General features: G+C 40.2%; 1 protein-coding gene across 3 annotated transcripts; it reads left to right on the top strand.

The window, feature by feature from the left end:
- Positions 1-289: 289 nt before the first annotated feature.
- PANK3 (pantothenate kinase 3) lies at positions 290-23,482 on the top strand. Of its 3 annotated transcripts, none has more exons than XM_069029328.1 (7): positions 290-767; positions 9,554-9,906; positions 10,724-10,977; positions 11,085-11,261; positions 13,228-13,351; positions 15,639-15,764; positions 17,109-23,482. In XM_069029328.1, the coding sequence occupies exons 1-7, from the start codon at positions 740-742 to the stop codon at positions 17,157-17,159; spliced, it is 1,113 nt and encodes a 370-aa protein (XP_068885429.1). In that variant the 5' UTR covers positions 290-739; the 3' UTR covers positions 17,160-23,482. The 3 variants fall into 3 exon arrangements, with proteins under 3 accessions (XP_068885429.1, XP_068885428.1, XP_068885427.1); XM_069029327.1 differs by lacking the exon at positions 290-767 and adding an exon at positions 799-862; XM_069029326.1 differs by lacking the exon at positions 290-767 and having other exon boundaries at positions 5,568-9,906.
- Positions 23,483-24,604: the final 1,122 nt, after the last annotated feature.

Raw genomic sequence — 24,604 nt, 5'->3', positions numbered from 1 at the left:
CCGCGGCCTTGCCCCGCTCCCCCGGCCCTGCCCCGCTCCCCGCGGCCCTGCCCCGCTCCCGCGGCCCTGCCCCGCTCCCCGCGGCCCTGCCCCGCTCCCCCGGCCGTGCCCCGCTCCCCGCGGCCCAGGCGCGGCGATTGGCGGCGGGGCCGTGGAGTGCGGCCGCGGGGCCCGCCGGGAGCTGTAGGCGCGGCCGCACTGCGGCTCCCGGCGAGCCCCGCGCCGGGCGGGGGCAGCGCTGCGGCTGCGGCTGCGGCGGGGCGGGCGCGGAGCCGCCCCGGCCCCTTTGTGTGCGCGGCCGCGGCTCCGGCGCCGCCGCCATCTTGTGCCGCCCGGGCCCGTGTCCGCCGGGGCTGCGCCGGGCAGCGCCGGGGCCGCGCTCCTGCACGGAGGGGCCGAGCGGAGCCTCCCCGCGCTGCCCCGCCCAGGGCCCGTCCCGCGGCTGCTGCTCGGCACTGTCCGCTCGGCGCCTCGCAAGCGGAGCGCGGCCGCCCCGCCCCGTCTCCCCGCCCCAGCCCGAGCGCCGATGCCGCCGCTGGAGCGGCCCCTTCCCGGGCCGCGGGCGTAGCGGCGGGCGCGGCCAGCGCCGCTCCCCGGGAGGCGGGCGCCCGGCGGGCGAGGAGCATCAGGAGAGCGAGGCCCGGCCCCGCGGAGCCGCCGCCGCCGCTGCCCGCCCCATCAGGCGAGCGGCAGGAGACCCGCCCCGGCCGGCAGCGAGCCGGGCCGCCGCCGCAGCGCCATGAAGATCAAGGATGCCAAGAAGCCGTGTAAGGCCGGGCCGGGGGAGGGGGCGCGGGGCTGCGCGGCGGGCGGTGCCCATCCATGGATCCGGGAGATGCCCGCAGAGACGCGTCTCGCTCCTGTGCGTCCCTCTGAGGGAGGTGTTGGGGTTCAGGTGATCCTCAGTGCTGGCGTCGGAAGGACTAGAATAGAAAGTGATATAATCAGTTTCTTGGGGTTGGGTGCTGTATTTGATGAAGATGGCACTTAACCGGTGTGCTGAACACCTGCGCAGGTGGCTGCAGTGGCTACAGTTTTGGTTTTTAAGAGCTAACCAAGTTCTAATTATTTTTAGAATATTTACTAATATTTGGATATAAGTCTTTCATTAAAATACTCTGAATGCTCCCCTTTAATAATCATAGCTGTAATAATATTTCTTACTACGTATTATTCTGGAGCGCCGTGTTTGTTTTGGAGAGCGCAAACACGGTTCAGACTCAGGTGAATATAAACAGAATGTTTTAAGATTACAGCTACTTCTTGGGAAGAGAGATTTGGATTACGGTTAATCTACATGCAGGTGATGTGCTCCCAGTGTAACAGATGCACAGCTGTGCAAGTCAACACACCTGCCAAGCTCATACAGGTGTGCCTTAGCTGAAAGGGATGCAGGTATTGCTCCACTGAGTTTAGCATCTTTGTCACCATACTTAAAGACTTATTTCTGGGTGGGTTATTGTATAGCAAAGATAGCTAGTCCCAGATTTCTAGGCCTAGTGTTGTTCATATGGCATGCCTGGCTAATGAACAGCATACAACTAAGACAGGATATGGAAAGTCGATTATTTAAGTGTATTTTTTTGGTTTTTGAGCAGCCTAAAAAGAAGGCCACCAAGCACACGTTTAACACAGGAAGTGTTAGCATAGCTCTGGAAATAGCTGTAAAGGCTTTGAAAGTACGTTGTTTCTTGTGGTCTGTTGGGGAAACCCTAAATATGCATCTTGTAGCACACAATTAACCATCACCTCCTGTTAGTACCAGTGTGTGGAAATTGCTGATGTTTGTAATGATGTTTATGAAGAGTAGAGTTCAGGCAGCATTCTTTTCCCCTGGTATAATATTAAGAAATGTTATCAAGACAGCAGTAGCTGTCTGTAAAATGTTATAGTGGTTTGATAATTCAAATGTGAGACTATGGCTGCTCCTACTGCAGAAACCTGCTGATTTCAGGACTGTCTCTGCTGGACCTCAAAGCCTTGTTTTCTTTAGTGGTGGATTTAAGCCCCATGGCTAAATAACAGTGCAAATGTTATCAAGAAGTTTTAACTGCTCAAATATGCTACAGTTGTAGTTGCACTCTTCCAGTTCTTGAATTTGAACTTCGGTGTTGGTTTCATGATGGGAATTAGAAACAGTTGGAACTGCATAAGCAGGAGGGGAAGAATAGTGTCAAACTGTGTTGTTTATTTCTTCTTGACTCTTGAACATACTTTGGAGCTGGTCACTTTTTAAAAGATAATAGCATAGAGTTTCTTAGGCAGTGAACTTTAGACTCAATCTGCAGATTTCTGCTCCTGGTTAGTCACACTGAGAGAGCAGCTGAATGTTTGAAGAGGAGCAGATCCACAGAAGTAATGATGATGGAAATTGATGTTCAGGGTCTCTGGTACCCAGATACTGCTGTCAGTTTGGCTTAAATGCTCATGTTGACATGAAAGCTGAGTTGGGCTCACAATACCACTTTTAGACTATTTACAAATTATTTGGCTAGGATGCTTGTAGACACTTTTCAACACAACTGCTGAGTGTACGTTCCTTAGACCAAGTGAGTACCTAATCATCTGTGATGCAGCCAAATGTGATTCTGGGGAAAAAAGGATAATTGTTACTTAAGAACCTGCAAAATAGAATTGAACAGATTGCTTTAGTCTGCCTGTACTTTTATCTGTGATGTTTAGCATCAGGAAGGAAGGCCTGATTGCAGTGACTGGCATGAGAGAGGTGAGGGTAAAATGGAGACACCAAACCAGTTCAGAGTCCCTGATGTGGATACACTGCCTAGACATGCTTGTGTGGTCCTCCCTTCCAGATCTTCACCTGACTAATGCTGTCAATAATTTGTTGGAGTAAAAACTGTGAGAAATGCAGCAGAATTTACGGAACACAGCTTCTGAGATTGGCTGTCTTGAAAGAGGCTAGTAAAGAGCCATTTAAATCTCAGCTGCTGGCGATGAGAGGAGTCAGGCATTTTAAAGGAGTATCTCAGAAATTCAAACCAGGAAAACCTTGTACTAAGTTAGTGTAGCAGTGGAAGCTGGAGAGGTTGTGGAGTCTCCATTCTTGGAGGATTCTTGAAAAACTTCTGAGGACTCAAAGTGTTGACTGGACAAAGCTGTAGCTGACCTCATCTAGTACTGGCACTTACATCCTGCTGCTGTAACTGAGAGGTCAGACCAGATGACCTCCAGAGGAACCTTCCAAGCAGCGGTTGAATGATAGCTCTTCTGAGAAAATGCCCATGGGGAAGAATGGCTGGCAATTTTCAAGGAAATTTCCAAAGGTTATTTGTGGGTTGAGATGATAAATGTGAGAGCAGTGAGTCTTGCAGAACTGCTGCTGTGTGGGATCTGCCCAAAGGGAAGAGAGCAGGAACTCATTCAGAGAGAGCTGTACGTGTTGGCGGGGGAAGGCGAGGTGCCAGCGTGCTGCACTCTCCAGGGGAGTTGGAGCCCTTCCTCTTGGCTCTGGAGTGCAACAGAGTGCTGAAGGAAAGGCAAAGACTTTGAGCATTTAATATACTTGTGTATGTTACTTTTTGCAGTTTGTTCCTTTTGACTGTTTATTGAAAATAGTTTGAGAACAAATGCCTGCATTTTCCTTGAGATGAATTGAGACACACTAATACATGAATGTACATTTCAGAGATTTGCAAAATCCTGCATCAGTATAAAGGAAAGATTAAAATCTCAAGTTTATTTTTTCCAGTGTGGTTCTATGGACACATATAATCACTGTGGTCACATGGAGGATTAGTATAGTAAAATTGATTAAAAATCCATTTAGATTGATGGAGAATCCCTTATAAATAGATGGATTTTTTTTTCCATGGAATTTGCTGCGTAGATTTTTGGTATCCTAGCATTTTCTTATTAGTCCTTGAAAGCTGATTATTAGCCCATAGCAGATGTTCAAGGCTCTCACTTGATTGCAGTTGAAAAATATATTTCTAATAATGGATTAATACTGCCAGGAACAGTGTATACTAAAAGTGTTATACACAGTGCATCTCTTACGTGTTAAGTTATGCCTCTGCATTCTGTACCTCTCTGTAATAACACCTGTCCCCAAAGAGACTGCTGCTGAAATGTCAACAAAATTACCAGAATGAGCAAGGAGGGAGAAGCTGAAAGCAGCGATATTTTGTCTTGTATTAAGCTTTATATGGTACGCACTTGTAGAAGTGATAAAGCCCATGAAGAGCAGTTATGGTAATTGCCCATTACCACCTGTCCTCCCACTGTGAACAGGGCTGTTCTGGAGCGTGATAAGAGGTGGCTGAGTGGGAGTTTGCAGAGCATGATGGAGTTTTCCCACAAGGAAAATGGGAGGATGTGCCAGGGCGTGTCAGATACATTTAATTTGCATGTTAATTCTGTCCAGCCCAAATGTATTTTGAGCTGGACTTGGGATATTTGAATCAAAAACCTGTTACACAACTTGTTAAGGAGAGAAAGTCTCCAGTGTCTCAAGGACTAAGGACACTTAAGTGCACTTTTGCACTGTAGAGGCTCCTAGGCTGTGTAGATTGGTGTTCATGGGCATAGCAAAGGCATTCTGCTGCCCAGCCCTCAGGTTAATCCCATTTAATTTAGCAGTTCAACAAGCTTTGGTGTGTTTTCTCTTAACTTGTCCCATTCCTCACATTAGCTGCCTTAGCCCCCCAGCCGATTTAGCTGTTAAGAGTTTGCCATCAGGTTTTACTTTGCTGCATGCTGATGTTTTAGGGAAATGCTGGAAGTAAAGAATGGGTGCACTTGCACAGAAGAAAATTAATTTGGAGAAACTGCAAGAGGCATTTAGTTTATGTGTTTATAAACACTAACTGTGTAATAGTTCAGTATAACCTTTAAATAGTTGTTTGCCTTGTCAGTATTCAGATAAGAATGGGATCAAGGTTAGTTTTGTAATCAAAGGCTACATAGTGAGCTGAAATAGGTAAGTTTTGGGCATCAGAACTGATGATACTGCATACTTTCACAAAGAACTGTTGCAGTGCTGGCAGAAGTAAGCTTAAAGTTTTGTGGCTTTCATGATCATTTTCGTTTCTTGTGTTTTAAGGCTGTATAGAATCATGAGCCTTGGCACCCTTCGGCAGTCATTTCCCAAGCCATGTTTGTACTTGGAGTGCAACAACAGTCTTATGTCTTAATAATGCATAAGCTTTCTTACAGAGATGACAGAAAATGTGTTAGGCTGTTTTTTGCTGTCTCTGACAGTTGTGAATTTATTTTTTTTTCCCCATGGTGCCAAGCTCCCAGCTTGAATTAGGAGTTAGCTACTCTTCTTTGAAGGTTGGTTCTTGTTAATTTATACAGGGCTGACCCAGAGTGTTACTTTATCTTACAGGGAGAAGGAGGTATTTCAAAGGTGTTTGTGTTTCAAATATGTCATTACATTGATAGGAAAGAGGTTGACAGGAATCTGTTTCTCAGTTTTTAAAAGCTAAATACAAACAGAACATTTAACAGAGGAATCTTAGGCTTGACTGAATAAGGGGGGAGTAGTTAAGTCTTTGTACTTCCTGCAGCTTTGGATCCAGAATGGGTGTACAAAATCAAAATGCAAGTATGTGGTCTGGGTGGAGAGCTTCGAAGGTCCCCTGCAGAACACGTGGAAAAGGAAGACACTTCAACCTTCGTGCTTGCATTGGCACTAAAAAGACATGTACTGTAATTATTTCCTTTGGCATATAAAGACCTTATATGATAAGATATAAGTAACCTTAAGATTGCTGCCAGTGACTCTGCACAGCATGAACTTGAGAAGTGCAGACACAAGAGAATGAGGCTTCCCTGTGTATCTCTAAAGATTATTAGGATTTAAATAACATGCAACAGCCACCAGCATGGGTTTTCTTATTCAGCAGAATTGCTACATCATTGCATGACCACAGCACTCTCCCCTTGCGGGAAGTGCTTTTCTAATTGCAGGAAGCAGTTCTAGGGAGTCCTTTTAACAATCATAGTTTTTTGAATTCTGAGCAGGTTGCCCCTCAAAGCTGTCTTCACAGCATGTACAGAGCAATCTGTTGCTTTATTGCAAGGGTTCCTGGCTGCTGTGTCTAGGTAGGGACCACAGTGGCTCCTGGCAGAGCTGGGGAGTGAAAGAAAATCTGGGTTTGTAATTAAGGAGGTTGTATATTTTGGTACTCTTCCTGCTGTCCTGGAGACAGTTAAATTTGGTGTGAAGTATCACATTAAACACCATATGGGTTTTGACTTCCCATTTAGTGTTCTACTTCACGTATCTGTCTCTTCTTGGATAGTAAGGATCTGTATTTTATGTATTCTTAAATAGAGCCTGGCCTGACTTCCTAAAAGCAGGATGTGTGTTTTTGAAAGAGTTATATGTAGTTTACGCGAGGCAGTTGGGCTTGCTAAGTAAAAAGCTGGAATTCTTACTTTTCCTTTTTTCAAATTGTTGCTGACTACTGCAGAGAGGAGCTGAACTTTGAATAGTTGAGCCCTGGATTTCTTCTGTGAATAGGAGTTACATTCTCAGCAAGGAATATTTCTGAGCTGTGCATCGCTTTTTGTGGGCTCTTCCTGGGAATAACAATAAAGAGGAAAAGCTGAAAAAAATCTTTTAATGATCTAATCCCCATAGAGCTGTGGAAAAAAAGTCCCGCTTTAGTGCAGGGGAATTGACTCCTTATGAAGCTGTGGAATGATGGTTACAGTTGTGCAAGTCTTCAAACCTAGTATCTGCAGACCTATAAGCTTGAAAAGAAGGTTGTGTAATTGGTATTGGTCTCATCCAGATACGTTTCTGTAACTGTGACTGCTGAAAGGATCAAGCTGATGTCTGGGGATATTTTTTCAAAAGGTTGTGCTGCTGGCATTCTCCTAAATCTCTCAGAGAAGCATGACCCACAAATACAAGTATAAAAATACCTTTTGTAGAGTCATTGATGTATCCCTGCATCCAGATAGGATGGCTTCTGAGCCAAGATCTACCCTAAGTAAACCTGCAGCAGTAAGAGGAGGGTTCATGAGGTTTCCATGTTGTGTCCATGTACAGTTACACTGATTCTACTGAATTTGAATGTATTTCTATCAATGCCAACTGATTGTGCCTTTGCCATATACCCACGTGTGTATGTGGGTCCCCTTCTGTGCTTGGAAAACAAAATGGCTTTCATTTTCCTGGCTGTACCTGTAACAAAATCAATATAAATCAATCAGGAGTGGCTTGCATGCGCAAGAATCCTTGTGTAACACCTTCTTGCTGATATAAGGACTAGGTTCACCGTACGTGGGCCCAGTTGCTTGTCAGAACTCCTCCACCTTGCAAATGAAACTTGAGCAATGTACTTGCCAGCCAAATCTTGACAAATTTTCAATAGGAAAATATAAAACTTCCTGGGATTTGTCACAAAGGTGAAAACTTGGCTTATTTCTTCAGTTTCAAAATCTGTAAATGGCTGTTAAGATCACTCAGTTAACCCAGAAAACTGATCTTTTACAGCATGATCCCATTTTTTAGCATAAAATGTGTTCTCATTTAAATTACGGAATAAACTTACAGTTCAACTGTTCTTGTTTTTTACTTGGTATACGAGATCCATAAACCTTAAGACTTACAGAGGCGTGACTAATGCTGTATTTGCAAAAGCTTTTTGGATCATTTAACATGGGATGCAGTGGATCTTCTGACAAAGAGGCATGACATGCACCAAATCATCCTTAAACTCATCACATGAACTTTCAGCTGTTTCCCCTTCTTTCCTGTTTTGGAGGATGAGATTGTAGTTACTTACTAGGTCTACTGAACAGGAAGAATCCAGGTAGTACTTGGGTTGCTGTGCCCTGGTTGAATTCTGCATGGGTTGGATTGACTCCTACAGACATGTTCTGGTCTGCTGGGTGAATCAACTTCCCTTCTTCAGTTTTGTTCTCGTGATATCATTCATGGCAAGATGTTGAACCCTGGTGAGGTCACTTAATAAATCATCAGCTAATTGTGGTCAGACAGTAAGATGACAAATTTTCTTATGTCCATAGTCTCAGGGTGAAGAAGTCAGGCATGCAGTCGCAAAGTCAATTTGTGTGTGTCTTTATGCTTAGCCCTCAGCTTTATGGAAAAGATACCAGGTTTATAGAACGCCTTCATTTCCACTTCAAGCTAGATTATGTCACAGAATTTACCTTTGTATTTAAATTTAGTTTTTCAAGATCAGTGAGATAACCAACTAAATTTTTTTGTTAATATCTGGCAATATTCTATTGACACCCATTTCTGAAAGTTGAGGCATCATTGAAGTTTCTTTTCTTCTTAACTTTAGCACTCATAAATGAACTGACACAGAGCCAGCCTTGCCTAAATACATTAAAATATTTTGGTAGGTCATTCTTCTCAAGGATAGATCCCACTGGTAATGTAAATACAGTGTAATTGCATCTTGCTCATGATAAGCATATTAACATCTTTGTGGTTTTGTTCCTGAATTTCATGCTTCTGTAAGATATGAATTACATCTGCAGAAATAAATTGGAATGCTAAAAAAGAAAAGAAAAAGAGGAAGCAAAACCAAGCAAGTTATAGTGCCAATTAGGAAATAAACACGTGAGCTTCCCAGCTGGATATCCAAGATCTTTCTTAAACTTAAAAATTAAGTTTTAAATACTGTTTCTGGGAAATGACAGTGGGATAGCTCTCAGTTGAAGATGTCTTTGCAGTAGGACGCTGAGTATCTGCTTAACTCCACATAGTTAGGAATATTTATTGATAGAGGCATATTCAGATTATGGTCCTGCATGTCACAGATGATAAAATCCCTTTTAGGAACTGCAGTCATCCCACAAAAGGGACAAAGGCAAAGCACTTGTGCTTTAGTGTTGTTACTTTGTAGTACAGAAATTCCCCTTTCCTAGCCAAGGTACCAAAAAAAAGAAAAAAAAAAAAAAAAACAAAAAACTTAAACTAAATTCAGTAATATTAATTTTTCTCTTTTGCAGGCACTTCTTAATAGGTTTTGTTATCCCTTTAACTTCAAGGGATAGAAATTGGGCATCTTAACTGTGTCAATTTTTAAAGTGCATGCAAATAAATTAAAGCTTTCCTCTCAACAGCCATGTTATGTGAGCGACTGTTAGAGGAGGAGTGAGTACCTGTCCTGCCCCTGTTGTCAGCTGTAATGTGTAGCCTGCTTTCTTCAAGTGTGTGCTGCAGTCTTTGTGCTGAACTACATCAGAGCCATTATTTTAGATGCAAAGGTTATTTTAATCCTTTGTTCTCAATAAAAAAAAAGTGGTTGAATTTTGTTTATGAGTGGGTCTGAAAGATACGATACAGCTTGGAGAATTTTTAGTTCAGCTTTCTAAGCATGTTATAGCATTTAAATGTGTAGAGTTGCTCATTTTTCCATTTTTACCTGTGACAAGAGATATTTGAGGTCATGTAACTGAAATGAGTGCTAATTCTTTTCTCCTGTGAGGTTTGTTGCTAATGTCTGTCATGTTGAAAAGTACAGCCCTGGTTCAGTCTTAAGCTCCATGTATGGCTTTTGCTCTTCAACAGACCTTATGGCTAATTCTTGTATCTTCACAGCTTTCCCATGGTTTGGCATGGACATTGGGGGAACGTTGGTCAAACTTGCCTATTTTGAACCTATTGACATCACTGCAGAGGAGGAGCAGGAGGAAGTCGAAAGCCTGAAGAGCATCCGCAAATACCTGACTTCCAATGTAGCCTATGGATCCACGGGCATTCGGGATGTCCACCTGGAGCTGAAAGACTTAACGATTTTTGCTCGAAGAGGAAACTTGCACTTTATTCGGTTCCCAACTCATGATTTGCCTACCTTTATCCAAATGGGAAGAAATAAAAACTTCTCAACACTACACACGGTGCTCTGTGCCACCGGCGGTGGCGCGTACAAGTTCGAGGAAGACTTTCGCACAGTAGGTAGCCTGGCTTGCCTCTGCCTGCAGCTGATGCTGAAAGCATCAGATGGGTTAAAATAACCTGTATTTTGAAAAACTGTGGGAAGCTCTAATACTTTTCATTATGAGTTGTATTAAGCATGGTGGGAAGTTACAGCCTTCCTGGAATCCACAGCACCTGTTAATTGTCCTTCTGCTTTATGAGAGAACGGCAGTTTAAATACCACGTGCAGAACTATGGAAGAACTGTAGTGAGCCTCAAGCCCCACAGAATTGCTGAGCTGTGGTCTTCCTATGATCCTTGGAGTGTTAATAAAGTTGCAAGGATAGTTAGTACAATGAAATTGAGCTTTTTATGTGCTGATATCTTAGAAATTACTGTTTCGACTTGTAAGATGTGGGAGGAACCCCACAAACCTTGAAAAGATGTGCAGATGTGAGTTCCACCAAGATGACACTCAGTGGGGCCTCTAGGGTATTCGATGACCTTTTTATTGATCTAAATTGATGAAAAATGTTGTTAATTTTTCAATGGAGTAATGTCTTAGTATCTCAGAAGTTATCTTTGAGCTTAGCAAAGCAGATACTTACACTGCTTCTCTCTTCTTGATTCAGGTTGGATCTGGATTTACACTCAGATTAACTTGCTAGTTTGTGTATTCAGAATTTAGCTCTGAATTCTTTGTTGGCTTTTTAGTGGCATTGAAATTCCTGCATTAGTCACGTGAGATAGCTTCTTAAAGTTGGGCAGTACAAATATAGTCATAAATTTGTAGCACATTTGTGCAATGTTAGAACATGTTGCCACAGTCTTTTTTTTTCTTTCTTAACACAGATTGGAAACCTCCAGCTGCACAAACTGGATGAGCTTGACTGCCTTGTCAAAGGCTTATTGTACATAGACTCTGTCAGCTTCAATGGCCAGGCAGAGTGCTACTATTTTGAAAATGCCTCAGATCCCGAGAGATGCCAAAAGATGCCTTTTAACCTGGATGATCCATACCCATTGCTGGTTGTTAACATTGGTTCAGGAGTCAGTATTTTATCAGTCCATTCCAAAGACAACTATAAAAGAGTAACTGGAACAAGGTAATTTAAAAACCTATGTTGGCATTGTTACTCTATGAGGCAATGATATATGCATCTTTTACGTGAGGAAATGCTGTTTAAAAGCAACTGGTTTTCTCTGTCCTTAGTCTAGGTGGAGGGACCTTTCTTGGGTTATGCAGTTTGTTGACGGGCTGTGAAAGTTTTGAAGAAGCTCTGGAAATGGCATCCAAAGGAGACAGCACACATGCTGACAAGCTGGTTCGGGATATTTATGGAGGAGACTATGAAAGATTTGGCTTACCAGGATGGGCTGTAGCATCCAGGTAAGCAGGAGGCTCTTTGTGGGTTCTTTTGTTGGTATGGAGCTTCAAAAACAAGACTTAAACTCTTCATACAGAGAGAACTGCTTTTATGCAAGGTTTTATTGTAGTCAAGTTACATTTTTATCCTAAAAGTATGTATCCTCAGCTTTCCTGGAGGTTTAAAGCCACGTGCAGGTGCAGGTGCCTGCTAGGTAGAGATTGAAGAAACCTCCTGTGGTATTTCAGGCACAGCTTTGTGTGAGTCAGAGGGAACGCAAGGTGATCGCAGGAGCGGCAGGAACGCAGTGCAGAGGTGGTGTGGTGTAACCCAGCAGGCAGCTAAACACCACACAGCCTCTCAGTCACTCCCTCCAGCGAGATGGGGGAGAGAACTGGGAGGAAAAAATAAAATTGGTGGGTTGAGATAATGAGTGTTTAACAGGACAGAAATGGAACAGAACAGAATGGTCCCCTCCCAACTCCTTGTGCAGCCCCATTTTGCCCGCTGCTGGGGTGGGGTGAGGAGCAGAAAAGGCCTTGACTGTGTGCAAGCCCTGCTCAGCAATACAAAAACATCCCTGTGTTATCAACAGTTTCCAGCACAAATCCAAAACACAGTCCCATAGTGGCTGCAATGAAGAGAATTTAACTATCCCAGCTAAAACCAGCATACAGCTACTAGGAAGAAAATTAACTTTGTCCCAGTCAAAACCAGTACAAGAGAGAGGAAAAAAGCACCAATTTCTTTTTGATTTCCTAGGATATTTTAGTAGAGCCATTGTGTAGAGGGAAGGTGAGTAGGAGATGGCTTTTGTGTTGCTCTTACAGTGGAGCAATTCCTAATTGTTTTGGAAACATGGTTGTCACTACAGGTGTCTGGTGTAATGTTTAACTACTTTTCTCATTGATGAGGGCTGTTGAACACAAACAGTTTGCACCATGAGAATGAATGTCATTGTCAATGACAGAGGATTTTTGTCACAGCTGCACATATTATTTCCATTGGGGAATATTATTGATGATGCTGCAGCTTCACTACTCTTATGAAAGATAAGAAAAATAAACTCAAAAGCAAGCAAAACTAATACATACATAGGAGTGTTCATTAAATCTTTGCTTTTATTCAATAGAGAGTCATAATTCATGGCAACTTAATTGTTCTCCCTCTCCAGCCACCTAAGTCCAAGCCTCTTGAAGAGCCCATGTGCTGAGAGGTTTTAATATGTGTGAACTTTACACTTTAGTCAATATGTTTTAACTTGCTTTAAGTTAGTACTTTCTGTTCTCATTTACTTTTTAAGATCCTTGAGAGCTTTAATGGCTTTCTGAGTTTTAGAATAATCAAGGTTCTTGCTCTCCAGACTGATTTATATCTGGCACAGAGTCCTTGATGGTAAAATATCACACATAGCTATGGATTCTTGTCTTTTCTTTTGTGCTGTGCATAGTATGGGAAGTGCCCTTCTGATCCAGAACTCTTCATTTGTGCAACCTAAATTGCATTCTGTCAGCTGTGTTATTTTGTTTCAGAGGGTTGTGTTCCATCATAAAACCTTTCAATTCATCTCTGGTTTTCTTCTACTTTGAGAATAGAAGAATGGATAGATACTTGTGAGGAAGCAAGCATGAGAAATGGAGGATTCACCAGTCAGAGTTAGGCAGTGACTTAATTCAGTGACTAGATCTGCAGAGTAGTCTTGTCTGAAGAATAAGACCATTTTACTGTAGGTGGTTCTTCATGGAAGTCCAATCTGAACAAAGCATTTTGTTGGGGGGCTGTTACTGTAACAAAATTGACTATTTCCTGTGAAGGAATAAATACAGATGTAGTGTCAAATTGCTGTATTTAATACAGACTTAGAAAGGGAGTTCCTCAAAGAGCAAACATGAGACATAAGTTCTGCTACAACATAAAAACATCCATTCTGAAATTACTTCAAATGTACATGAATCCCTTTGTAACTAATGGCCATTTCTCCTGTTCTAGTTTTGGGAATATGATCTACAAAGAGAAGAGGGAGTCTGTCAGTAAAGAAGATCTTGCAAGAGCCATATTGGTCACCATCACCAATAATATTGGGTCTATTGCACGGATGTGTGCAGTAAATGAGGTAAAAACTTCTGACAAGGAAATGATCTAGCTACAGTTCTATTATTTGTCTTCCCATGAAATGACTGCTAAAATGGTGTATACTTCTAAATCTTTTAATACATTCTCAGATGAAATGAAGAAATTCATGTAGTAGCTTTGAGTTGTGCCTACGGTCACCCTGTTTTAGCAAGGGGACTTCAAGTCCTTCATCATGACATCCTGTGCTCCCCTGCTCCCTCACTTACCTGCAGGCTTTGGGCTCTGTTCCTTAACAAAGCTCCTCATCAGGTACCCTCCCCATTGGCAAAGATATCCTTGTCCCACTTCTCCAGAGGGAGTCAATATATTCTGAAGCAGTTCCTAGGACTTTAACCACAGAACAGTTAGAGCTGCAAAGGAGTCCTGGAGATCATCTGGTCCAACTCCCCTGCCAAGGCAAGGTCACCTAGAGAATGCACCCAGCCCTCAAACATGGACTCAGAGACAAACTGTGAACTCTTGTCTTTGGAAGTTTCAAAATATGTGACTTGAGCAACTGCAATATTTAAGTTGCTGAAAGTCCTGCTTTGAGAAGGATGGCCTCCAGCAGCTTCTCCAAGCTGAAGTTATTCTCTGATCAAAGCCTGTTGAAAGCCTTGTTTCTAGTTAAGCATTATTTTTAATTTTTTCTAGTTCTTGAAACTTAAAAATTGCTTTGACACCTCTCATCTGGCTGGTTGATACAGAGAGGGTTTCCTGCCATCTTCTATTTCTCAAAGTTTAAAAAAGAACCAGTATGTGTTCAGTTTCAGTATTAGTGTGGACAGCCGTGAAGCTGTGGAAGAATACTGAATTTAGGCATAGAAGACATGAGTGTCAGAGCAGCAGGGATTTCTTCTTTCATTATCAACAAACTTGGGATAAAATGAGCTTTAGTAACAGCTTTCTTGGAGAAGATTATGAGTAACTGTATTTAGAGCTCTGCTTAAGATCTTGGGATGTGATTGTCTCGGAAGTACCAACAGCTCTGTTAGCTGCAGTAACCCTCCTTTTGCTTAGGAGCCAGATTAATTATATTTTCTAGTTCTAATATTGCAATTTCTCCCTCAGTTTCATTCTCAGTTGTTCTGTCTTGTCTGTCTTGGAGAAGAAAGGTAATTTTGTGAGTGTTAAGTTAATTTTAGCGTTTTGCTTTATAGCAAAGCTTAATACCAAAAGAGTTAAAATGAGGATGAAGTTGAAAGTACATACTACATGTCTTAGGCAAATATATGCAATTTGTGTTTAAGGATGGGAGTAAATGACAACAAATCAGAACTTGTAAACTGCACAAACTAGCTTTATTCCAAGAGGTTTTTGGTCTAATTCCAGCTATGTCACATAACTACAGATCATAAGAAACAGTTAATAGGGATACACAAACTAGTACCTTGAACTGATGTATAAAGATAAAATGAATGTAATTATTTTGACTTCCTGCTGTAGTACAGAATTATGTTTTTGTGCCTTAACAAAACATAATTTTGTCCTCACTGGGAACTAATCAAGACGGTTAAAAAACAGTTGCATATTGGACATTTGACTACAGGTTGAATTGTCATATTAGTTTTTGTAATGACTTGGATATGATCATTGATTTAATGTAATTAAGTGCTTACTTAAGCACCGTGCTAAGGACTAACACAATTACATTTTCTTTGGTTCTTCCTCTTGTGTTGTTTAACCAGTGTTAATGTTTTTGCCTAATGTTGGATTTACTTCAGTTAATGGGGAATATTAAATGATCTTCGCTTTTTTACATTTGACTTGATTAAAATTCACAGCTCACTTGTAGTATTCAGCTCTTAGTCTAATGTCAGGCTGAGGTATATTGAGGTCTGAAGATGAAAGGAACATCTGTCATGTCTTACTGTCTTCGGCTTCTTTACAGTGCTGCCTTGTTGCAAATGAATCAAGCAGCATTGTACAGGGCTATGAAGGCATTGAGTCTTATCTACCAAACAGAAGTATCTTACATTTAATTTCACTTTTAGCTGGGCTCTTTCTTTGGTGTAATTACTGAAAATGCTCACTTAATTTGAAAGACAAATGCTGCTTGTCTGTTAAATTAAGTCCTTTAATTCTCAAGGATTGCACTGTTTTTCCTTTTCCCCAAGTATGCTGTGTTTTAAATTTTGGAACCATGTTTTAATTGTGGGTTGTTTGTTTGTGTGGTTTTTTCCTTGCTCAAGACAGTTTCCTCTTTCATAGCTTAATTTTTCAAAGCTGTGTTAAACAGTGAAAAGACTTAATCCTTTGCTGTTTTTCTTTCTTTTTTTTTTCTTTAGAAAATAAACAGGGTTGTGTTTGTTGGCAATTTCTTGCGTGTGAATACTTTGTCAATGAAGCTTCTTGCATATGCACTGGATTACTGGTCAAAAGGCCAGCTGAAGGCCTTGTTCCTAGAACATGAGGTATGCTATGGCTCATTTATCTGTGTGTATTGTTTCACCATAAATCAGAAATGCCTGTATTGAGTAGCTCTCATATGTGATATCCTGAGGCACCAAGTGCTCAGTAAATATTAGAAATAAGAGGAGGTTTGTCTTGCTGAATTGGTTCTCTGGGAACAGTTTTCTGCCAGGGAAGTACTTCAGTGACTTTGGGGTATCTCAGTTCATGCTGTGGATCTTTGGAGAGGGACAAGAAAATGTTAAACTCTGTGCTAAGGGTCACCAGTCTTTCTTGGATTTGGGTGGAAACAACAGTAAGTATTGTTGTGTTTAAAGAGTGCAGAAATGTAAAGCTTGGGCCTTTGAAACACTTCCATTGTTCTCAGCTGAGCTTGAGCAATGTCTTGAAAGTTGAGACTGCTTTGACAAGGCCTGTTTTCATTCCACCACAGACCCCTCAGTGCTGTTGCAGTGATTTTATGCTTTGAGAATAACTTGCTTTTGTGCAGCTTCTGCCATCCAGATCAGTGTGTAATTCTGAGAGCTCTGACTTGTTTTGGTTAAAATACAGGCAATCAGTGTTAATTACAGGTGCAACAGTTGCTGACTTGTAGCTTCTTGGCAGTAGGTTGGGATTTTTTGTCCTCAGTTTCTTGATGTGCAAGTATTACAGCATTACCTCTATTCCCTTCAGTTGATTCTCACAACTTTTTTCCTTTATTGCTTATCCCAAGACTGACAGTCTGTTCTGATGTCCACAGTAACAGTTCCTTGTTAGTTCTACTCTCTTCAGATTTTTCTTGGGTAAATTTTAAACTCTTATATTTGCTCAAGAGTGTGTTCCAAACACTTGAATATTTCTTAGTTATAGGGAGGGGGAGCATTTCACTCCACAGGGGAAAAGTAATTCAACAGGAGGTTGAACAGGTGGTTCTTTGTATGCAGGTAGGTAGACAGTCCAAAAAATTGATGTGTGGATAGTTCAAGAAATTTTTCACTTGTACATTAGGAATAATGTTGCTATGGGTATTGAAGATTTTTTAGCAAGCAAAATGTGCAGCTTCTCTAGGAAGAAGAAACCAAACCTGGTTTCCATGCTTTAGGAGTCACTGATACCTGTCTTAGAAGTCCTGCAGTGTATGGTGAGGCTTGGTAGGAAATCTCCTAAAGTTACACTAGATAAGAAGGGTAAATGTTTGTTTCACAAAGCCTTAAATAATTACTATGAAATACTATATATTTAAAGTGTATAGTGTTCTTTCTGTAGCATTGGTCCATCAGATGATTGTTGTCGCTAAAATGTGATTAGTGCAGAATTTAATACCCTACTTAAACTTGATTTTTTTTTTTTCCTTCTTTTAACAGGGATACTTTGGAGCTGTTGGTGCTCTGCTTGGGCTGCCAAATTTCAGTTGAGATACCAGATGTCACTACACTGAACTATTTTCCACCTGAATGACACTTGTTTATGTCGATGGGAATTAAATCTGGGGAGGGGAGAAGAAAATAGCTGATTTTCTGTAATTCTTTCTAAGACGTGATTAAGCTACTGAGTATTGCTGTTGTAAGGAAGGGAGTTTCACTCTGTTGGGCATTGGCAAGTGAACTGTTTGTGGCTATTATTTATGTTCTTTGGTACATTGTAGCCAGTAGTGAACTTCTAATATGCAATACATCCTCTGAAAACAACTTTCCAGAAATTCCAGAGAAAGGAATGCCAAACCCTTAAGTGCTCAGGATGCAAATATTGCAGGTTTATTCCCAAGGCTTTAGGCCCATCAGTTTTGTATATAATTGATGACTGAAAAATTATTTTCATTAGTTACACTGTTATTATGAGCACAAGTTTTATGTGTACTTACAGAAAACAACTTAAAAGTCAGCAAGGTACTGTTGAAGATGAGGAAACTGTAGACAGTTGCTTCCCACAGTAAACGTAGGAATTATTTTATTTTTATGTGTAATGGAAATAATATTAATGCTTTAATTGCCAGTGGGAAGAACAGAAACACAAAGAATCAGCCAAAGCAGCAGATTAAGCAGTTGATATTTTGAAGGTTTCATGAAGATACTCACCTTAATTTATTTGAAGATTCAGCTGGTATTTTGGGAAGATTCCTCTGTCTTTGGATTAGGAAAAGAGTTTAGTAATGAAGGCAGATTTTGGGGGGAAGATTTTTAAAATTTTTTATTTTTTGAGGACATGACTTCCAAAATGCCTTCTGGATTAGTTTGTTTGTTTTTCCCATAAGTTCTGCCATCATGAATTATCATTTGTAAAGGTACCATAAAGCCTGAGAGAATTGAAGAAATCCTTATAAAATAGACTAATTATGGGACTTCATAGTTCTGATGCTTTGGCTTATTTCTGTGGAGGTTTGAAAAAATTTTGCCTCGTCCTGCTGATTTGAAATTGTGATTTCCCTGTAATTTTTTAAGAGTTGATCAGAATTCAAGTAGATGTTGAAGTTGTAAGGTTGCTAGCTTACTTTTGGATTTGGAAGTTTGTTTTTGGAAGTTGAGGACTGCATCAGAGTTTGTATTGCAGCAGCAAATGGACCAATATTTAATGCACTTGCAGTATGGAACCATTCATCAAATTGTGGCCTTGGGATAAAGTCCATACTCTAGAACTGATTTTTGGGGTTTTCTGTAAACTTTTAAAATTTACGGTTGCGATTATTACAATAAGTTTAGTCCTGAAGTCAGGGCATGAGATCTTCAACTTACAGGATTATTATACAGTCATTAGCTATATAAGTTTTTGTGGACTAAAGAACTACCCAATTTTATGATACTCTCATGTTAAATTTATTTCCTGTAAGTGCATGAGGAGCAACCAGACTCAGACACACTCATTATCTTGGGGTTTAAGGTTTTTAAAACTAATTGCTTGAGTATTCCACAGCATGGCTGTGATGTATTTACAGATACACCCTCCTTGTGTTAGAAATCCTTGTGCTATTTTCAGTCTTCTCTTTCTCAAAATTCAGAGCCCTAAACTAGCATCATAGGTTTTTGCTTTTAAAATTTTCTGTGGTCCTTTAAGAGTACAGTACCTTAGAGTAGGCAACTCATTAAGTGCAACGCTAATCACAAATGCAGTTCCATTTATTGTTGCTTTTCCTGGTACATGGTACATTTCCATCGTGCTTGCTTTGATGTTTCACTATAGACATAAACAACTAAAAATTACACTCACAGTTCAGCTGATCTAATGCTAAATCAGAGCACTTCAGAAAATAAAGTTTTTATAGAATGTCTTTATAAATGCTGTAAACTGTTCCTTTTGAGTTATGATTGTCTGTCAAAAGTAACCCTTATTTGGTTATAAAACTGTAAAAACTTAATTTTCTGAGTGTTCTGGCAGCCTGCTGAAGATTTTGCAAACTAACTGCATATTTTACTTGCAAAGGGTGCTTTAGGACATGTACTACAGCTCCATTAGAAAGAGTTCCTTTTGACCATGTCTATTGCTACTTCATTTGTGATACTGAGAGTCCTCTTGAAGCAGTAGTTAAAAGCTACTTGTATATTTAACCAAAAGCACATATAGAAGATGATTACCTAATACCCATAGTTAATTAAACCAATTGAAGTTGATGTGAGCTGACAGACACTTTTTAAAGTAAACTGTACAAAATTACAAAATAAGCAAATGGAGTAATTCTTGAATAGCTGTACTGTATAGAAACTACTGTGAGAATCAAAAAGTATGCCCTACCTCTGTTTTACTTCCCTTGAGCTTCTAAAAAAATTGGCTTCCTATTGATAGTTTTATCAGCATAATTGTTACTTCATTACAAGAGCAACCACAGCAGTTGTCAAGCCCTGCTGTAAAGCCCAGGGGTCCTGTATTTAAGCCACATCTTTGGGTTCATCTCATTTTCTGTCAGCTTAGAACTTGATATTAGAGTCTCCAAAAATTGACTCTACCACCAGGAGAAATGATAGGCACCACAAATAGTTGCAAGATAAGCCTTAAAGTCTTTTCTTCTAAGTTCTCTTCTAAACAGGTTAATTTCTTTTATATGAAACACTGAAGTAAGTTGCTTTTTCCTGATTGTCTGTTTTTACTTTTACCCTTGCCATTTCTTTTCCTCAGAGCTAACTGGTTGAAGCAGCTTTAGGGTGAATTGATTCAGTGTGATATACTACAGCAGAGAAAATTTGGGGTTTTCTCAGGACTACTGTTGTCTTCTCAAGTGGAACCACTTCTCTAGAGGAAAGTTCTGTGATACTTCTAAGTAAAATGTAAGACCCATTTTGAATGTGTCACTTTCAGCTCAGTCAGCCATGTGAGTGCCTTTTAATTTTTTCATATAATGCCAATTTTATGGTAGTGGGACTTTATCCATGGGGTTTCCTAACCAATATTACTTACCAGAGAAATGGAAGGTCATTTTCTTGGCCATGGAGATGATCCCTTTAATCCAGTGTAGCAAGAGATACCAGAAAAACATCATCAGGTTTCTGGCTTCCTGTCCCTATAGCCCTTAATCTTGGGGTAATGCTTTTGCATTTCTTGGTCTTATCCCTCCAGCTTGGTCTTTTCTAATATTATGCACAGTTTTATTGTATCAGTATCTCCCTAAAAATCATGCAAGTTTATAGTGAGATAAGTAGTGTTTGTTTCTGGGTAGAGAAGTTCAATCGTAGGTGAAGTTATTCCAAGCTATTAAACCTAACCACTTTGACCTTTCTAAGTCTACTTGGGTAATTGCAGTTTGAATGAAAGGGGAACTCCTACAGTACATCTTGAATATTTATGAATTCAAACATCCTCAGTGTTCTTTACTGAACCTAGCAGAGGTTTAACTACAAACAATTTTTCATTCTTTTTAGTGAAGTCTCTACATTTAGGAGTTCAGAGAGAAGCTGCTCCGATACAGCCTTTGTCTTAGTTTGCTCAGGATTTCCAAAGTGTGTTCAGGTGTCTGACCTCCTGCCTTTTGGAAGACCTTTCCCTCTCTCAAGCACCTGTGTGATTCTACCAACAGGTGCTCGTAATTGAGAGTTACAGGGTGGAAAGAAGAGAGACCACATTGTCCCAGTTACTCTCAGCTGTGTATCAAAAGCTCTGGCTTCTCCTAATGGATCATCTGCTCCTTCAGTTGGTACTGTGACATTCTTACTTGCACTTGAGTTGGTAGTACAGATGCAAGGTGCCTTTAAGGGCTGTACTACTCTGTCTGTACTCTATATAGGTCTTCAGGAAACACCTGCTTCCAGATCAGTTGAAATAACTTCTCATTTCTAAATATTTCAGAATAACAATGGGTTTTAACATTGGGAACTAATTAAAGGGTCTTTTATCTAGAGTATATCTGTGCTAGATAAAGACTTGATGGTGTCTTTCACATCCAGTTATTAACTTTCATTAATAAATAAATTTGCAGTCAACCTGTTTTTAAATATTAATATAAATATTTCACTGTTTATATTCTGGATATCACTGGAATCCTGAGAAAACAGTTCCGTTTATAATAGAGGTGAAAGTCAGTGTGGTTCTGTTGAGCTTGTTCTGGCCAGTTCTAGTTATACACATAACAAGCCTAATTCTTTGCCTTGTCTCTTGTCCTTTTCTTATCTACATTCTTTTTATGGATTATGTAGGCTTAAAAACCATGTAATAGGTAACAGAGCTTTGCTGAGGTTAAAAAGTGAACAAGCATGTGTGGGTCAGGTTGGAAGTGGTTTAGCAAGCCCTGTAGGTCCCAGTGCAGAGCTGGGGTCACACCTGACACAGTTTCTGTTTGGGTGTAGTAATTGCTTCATTTCCCATTAATGCAGTCAGAGAGGGTGGGCTTCACAATCATCGTGGATAAAATGGGAGAATTTAGTCCTCAGACATGACCATGGGAGATTAAAAAAATTCTTTTTCACAGTGTAGAAGAATAATTCCTGCATACATTCTTTTAAGTTTTACTGATACAGTCCAAAGTACATCGCCATTATTTTGTCAACTCTGGTAAAATTAGTAATTTTCTAAGGTTAACAAAAGTCTGCAAATAAGCCTGTTTTATTAGTTTCATTTATCTCACACATAGAAAGCTTATTAATATTAAGGATTCTTAACACACTTTTGAAAACATCTCAAAAGATACTGTAATGTATTTGTAATTATTAATGTGCTAATGGAATATGTTTGGGCAGTCTCAGTTTGCATAACTGAGTGTCAAATCCTGCTCACTCTGTAGTTACTTGAGTAGATCATTCTTTTAAACTAATGAGCAAGATTGGGCCTCAGGGTCTCCTGCCTGGGGAACACAGTAGTGCTACTTTGCATATTCCTGCTGGTGCTAAATCATTTGTTGAAAATAAAGATTCTGAATAGAAATTGTAAATAAAATATTTATGGCCTGGTCCTTTTGACAGACTTAAATTTTCTCATTTGCCAATACTTTTTGGCCTTATTTCTAGTTCCCCTTTTGGGTTTGGTTTTTTTGACTGTGTGGACTGTGTTTGTTAATGTGGCAGGTCATTGGCAGGTGTGGTTTCCTGTGCTACTTTCTGTAAGGCCCATAATGTTCCCGTGGTACATTAGGAGACAGATGAGTTTTCGTGGCTGGATTTCCATGTGATCCTTCATCTTGTTTTGTTACTGTAGCTGTTTGCACAAATAGTGTCAAGTAGAACACAATTGGCATTTGTTCTCTGCTAAAACTTCCAAGTAAGTCAGCCACTACTGAAGTGTTTAGGAAAGCTGTTGAAAATCCAGAAATACCCATTTAAAATAACTTTAAAATCTAAATGTGCTAATTAGTGTTGCCTATAAAATGAACTGGAATGTAGCGTGTCAGTTGCTAATCTTTGCTATAAATTGCTGGCATTTCACAATTCACATTTCTGGCATCAATTTAAGAAATTGTAAATACAAGCTTTGGGAGGGAGGTACATTAGTTTCAGATTGTGCATTATGAAAGAGTTTATAAGACTAGTGAATTAGTATTTTGAGACATATTAAATTACAACACCTAGAACATGAAAATTAATGTGTTTGTGTTAGGGTATAGAGGGCTTTTGATAACCTGCACTTTTACATTCTTGAGTTTTGGCATTTTAACAAACAAGCATTTAATTTTCTGTTCACTGTCTCGTCATATTGCAGGCCTTGTAGTCACCAGTTGCTGTCTTCAAGTATTTGTTTTAGTTAGCAAAGCAGACAGGCAGATCTGTTAACTTGTAAACCTGGTAGGATGGAAGTTCTCCGAAGAGCCATTTGGTTAAGTTGCCTTATTCTATTACATTGCACTCATGGTATGTCTCTGCTTTCTTGTTTACTGTTCAGACACTGAAGATGTGATGTAAAAATATGTGCTACAAATTTTTAATCATAAATTACTCATGAATACCTTTGTGTCACCTGTTAAACAGCTCTTGTAAATGATGCCTTTATGCCATCTGTAATACAGCTCTTGTAAATTGTTTAAATTATTTTTCTTTTTATAGATTCTCATTATTGAATGTACAGATTAGATCCCTTTAATATGTCACTGAGTAATTTGATTTGGGCCCAAATATGGACAATGCTGTAATTCATCCCATCAAAACTGTAAATAATTCTTTACTGCTTGTTTGCATGAGTGAAGTTTGGATTTCATTTGCTTTGTCATAAACCAACTCCTCTGTCATGGGCCTACTTTTTACAGTTTATGTTCCTGGTTTTATTACCATTTGTTCTGTACGAATGTTGAAATAGTACTTTGTCTTTTCCTAATAAATAATTTGAGATTGTTCATTGTTGTCCTGCATTTGTGGGTTTTGTGGGAGGGATTTCTGGGTGTGTTCCTCTCCTTTTGCATAGTAAATTTCTGTAACATTTGATACTGGGGGTTGTTGCAGAGTATCTTTTACTAAGGCAACGTGACTGGTGTGGTTTCATGCTCTTTTCTTCCTTTAATGAGCTGATAATTCACAGTGCTTAGATTCAGGTCCTGTTTTCAGAAACCCTGTGTTTGCAGGGTTGAAGAATGAAGTGTGCTCTGAAAGCATTGTAAGCATTCCCCTTCCAAATCCACTTGGGAGCACCTGCTGCTTCCTGCACATGGATGGGGAACAGGGGGATGTTTTACTGTTGAATAAAATACTTCATGTATTCTGCAAAGTGCAGACCATATATATAAACTAATTGCTCCTCTCTTAGAATTGCCCCTTGTTATGTTTTGAAATGCCAAATTCTGTTGCCCTGAAATTGCCCTAACTGGATGCCTACTGGGCATAAAGTTGTGAGGAAGGAAGCGTGTGCCACAGCGGCATCCTGGCAGTGCATCTTGTGATGAGCTTGCTGTGTCAGAGACAGTCCTTCAGGGTTCTCTGCAAATATTTTAGCCATCCAAATCACAAAGCTTTACTTTGCCAAAAATGAAAATTCCCTTCTGTGTTGCATCTCCATTGAGCTCTGCACCAGAGTGCTAGTTTTTAGGGGAAGTGAGCTGCTGAGGAACACAAATTTTGTACAAGTTTAGGGAGTTCTGATTTATTCAGTATGCTTTTTTTAATGCAGAAATACCTCATGGAGAGAATTGCAGTAGCCTTTTGTGGAAGCTGGTTTACATTTCAGCTGGGGTCTGTAACTGCTGCTGGTGCAGCCCGTGTGCAAGCTGAGGGGACAGTGTAAACTGCCTGAGCTTCATTTACTTCTATTTTAGCTGGTGATCTGATTTTTTTTTTTTTAAATTAAGTTTGTAGGAAACTAGTGACTTCCTCTTACTGTAAGACTGATCAAGCCAGCTGTATGTGAATTTTTTGTTGGGACTCAGAAATGCAACCTCTAACTTAGTAATACTTGTAACTTCCCTCTTTTTAGAGATACAGATTAAAAATCAAGTTTGCCCTTAAGTCCTGGAGTGGAACCCCCT

This window comes from Aphelocoma coerulescens, chromosome 13, assembly GCF_041296385.1.
Source record: "Aphelocoma coerulescens isolate FSJ_1873_10779 chromosome 13, UR_Acoe_1.0, whole genome shotgun sequence".
Taxonomy (NCBI): domain Eukaryota; kingdom Metazoa; phylum Chordata; class Aves; order Passeriformes; family Corvidae; genus Aphelocoma; species Aphelocoma coerulescens.
The sequence above is the reverse complement of the archived record's forward strand: the minus strand, read 5'-3'. Positions and strand labels throughout refer to the sequence as shown.

Bases quoted from the DNA above. Each gene is read 5' to 3' on its own strand.
- PANK3 (XM_069029326.1), top strand. From the start codon at position 9,499: ATGTATGGCTTTTGCTCTTCAACAGACCTTATGGCTAATTCTTGTATC. The intron at 10,978-11,084 runs GTAATTTAAAAA...CTCTGTCCTTAG, and splicing joins AAAAGAGTAACTGGAACAAG to TCTAGGTGGAGGGACCTTTC. The intron at 13,352-15,638 runs GTAAAAACTTCT...TTTTTTCTTTAG, and splicing joins GGATGTGTGCAGTAAATGAG to AAAATAAACAGGGTTGTGTT.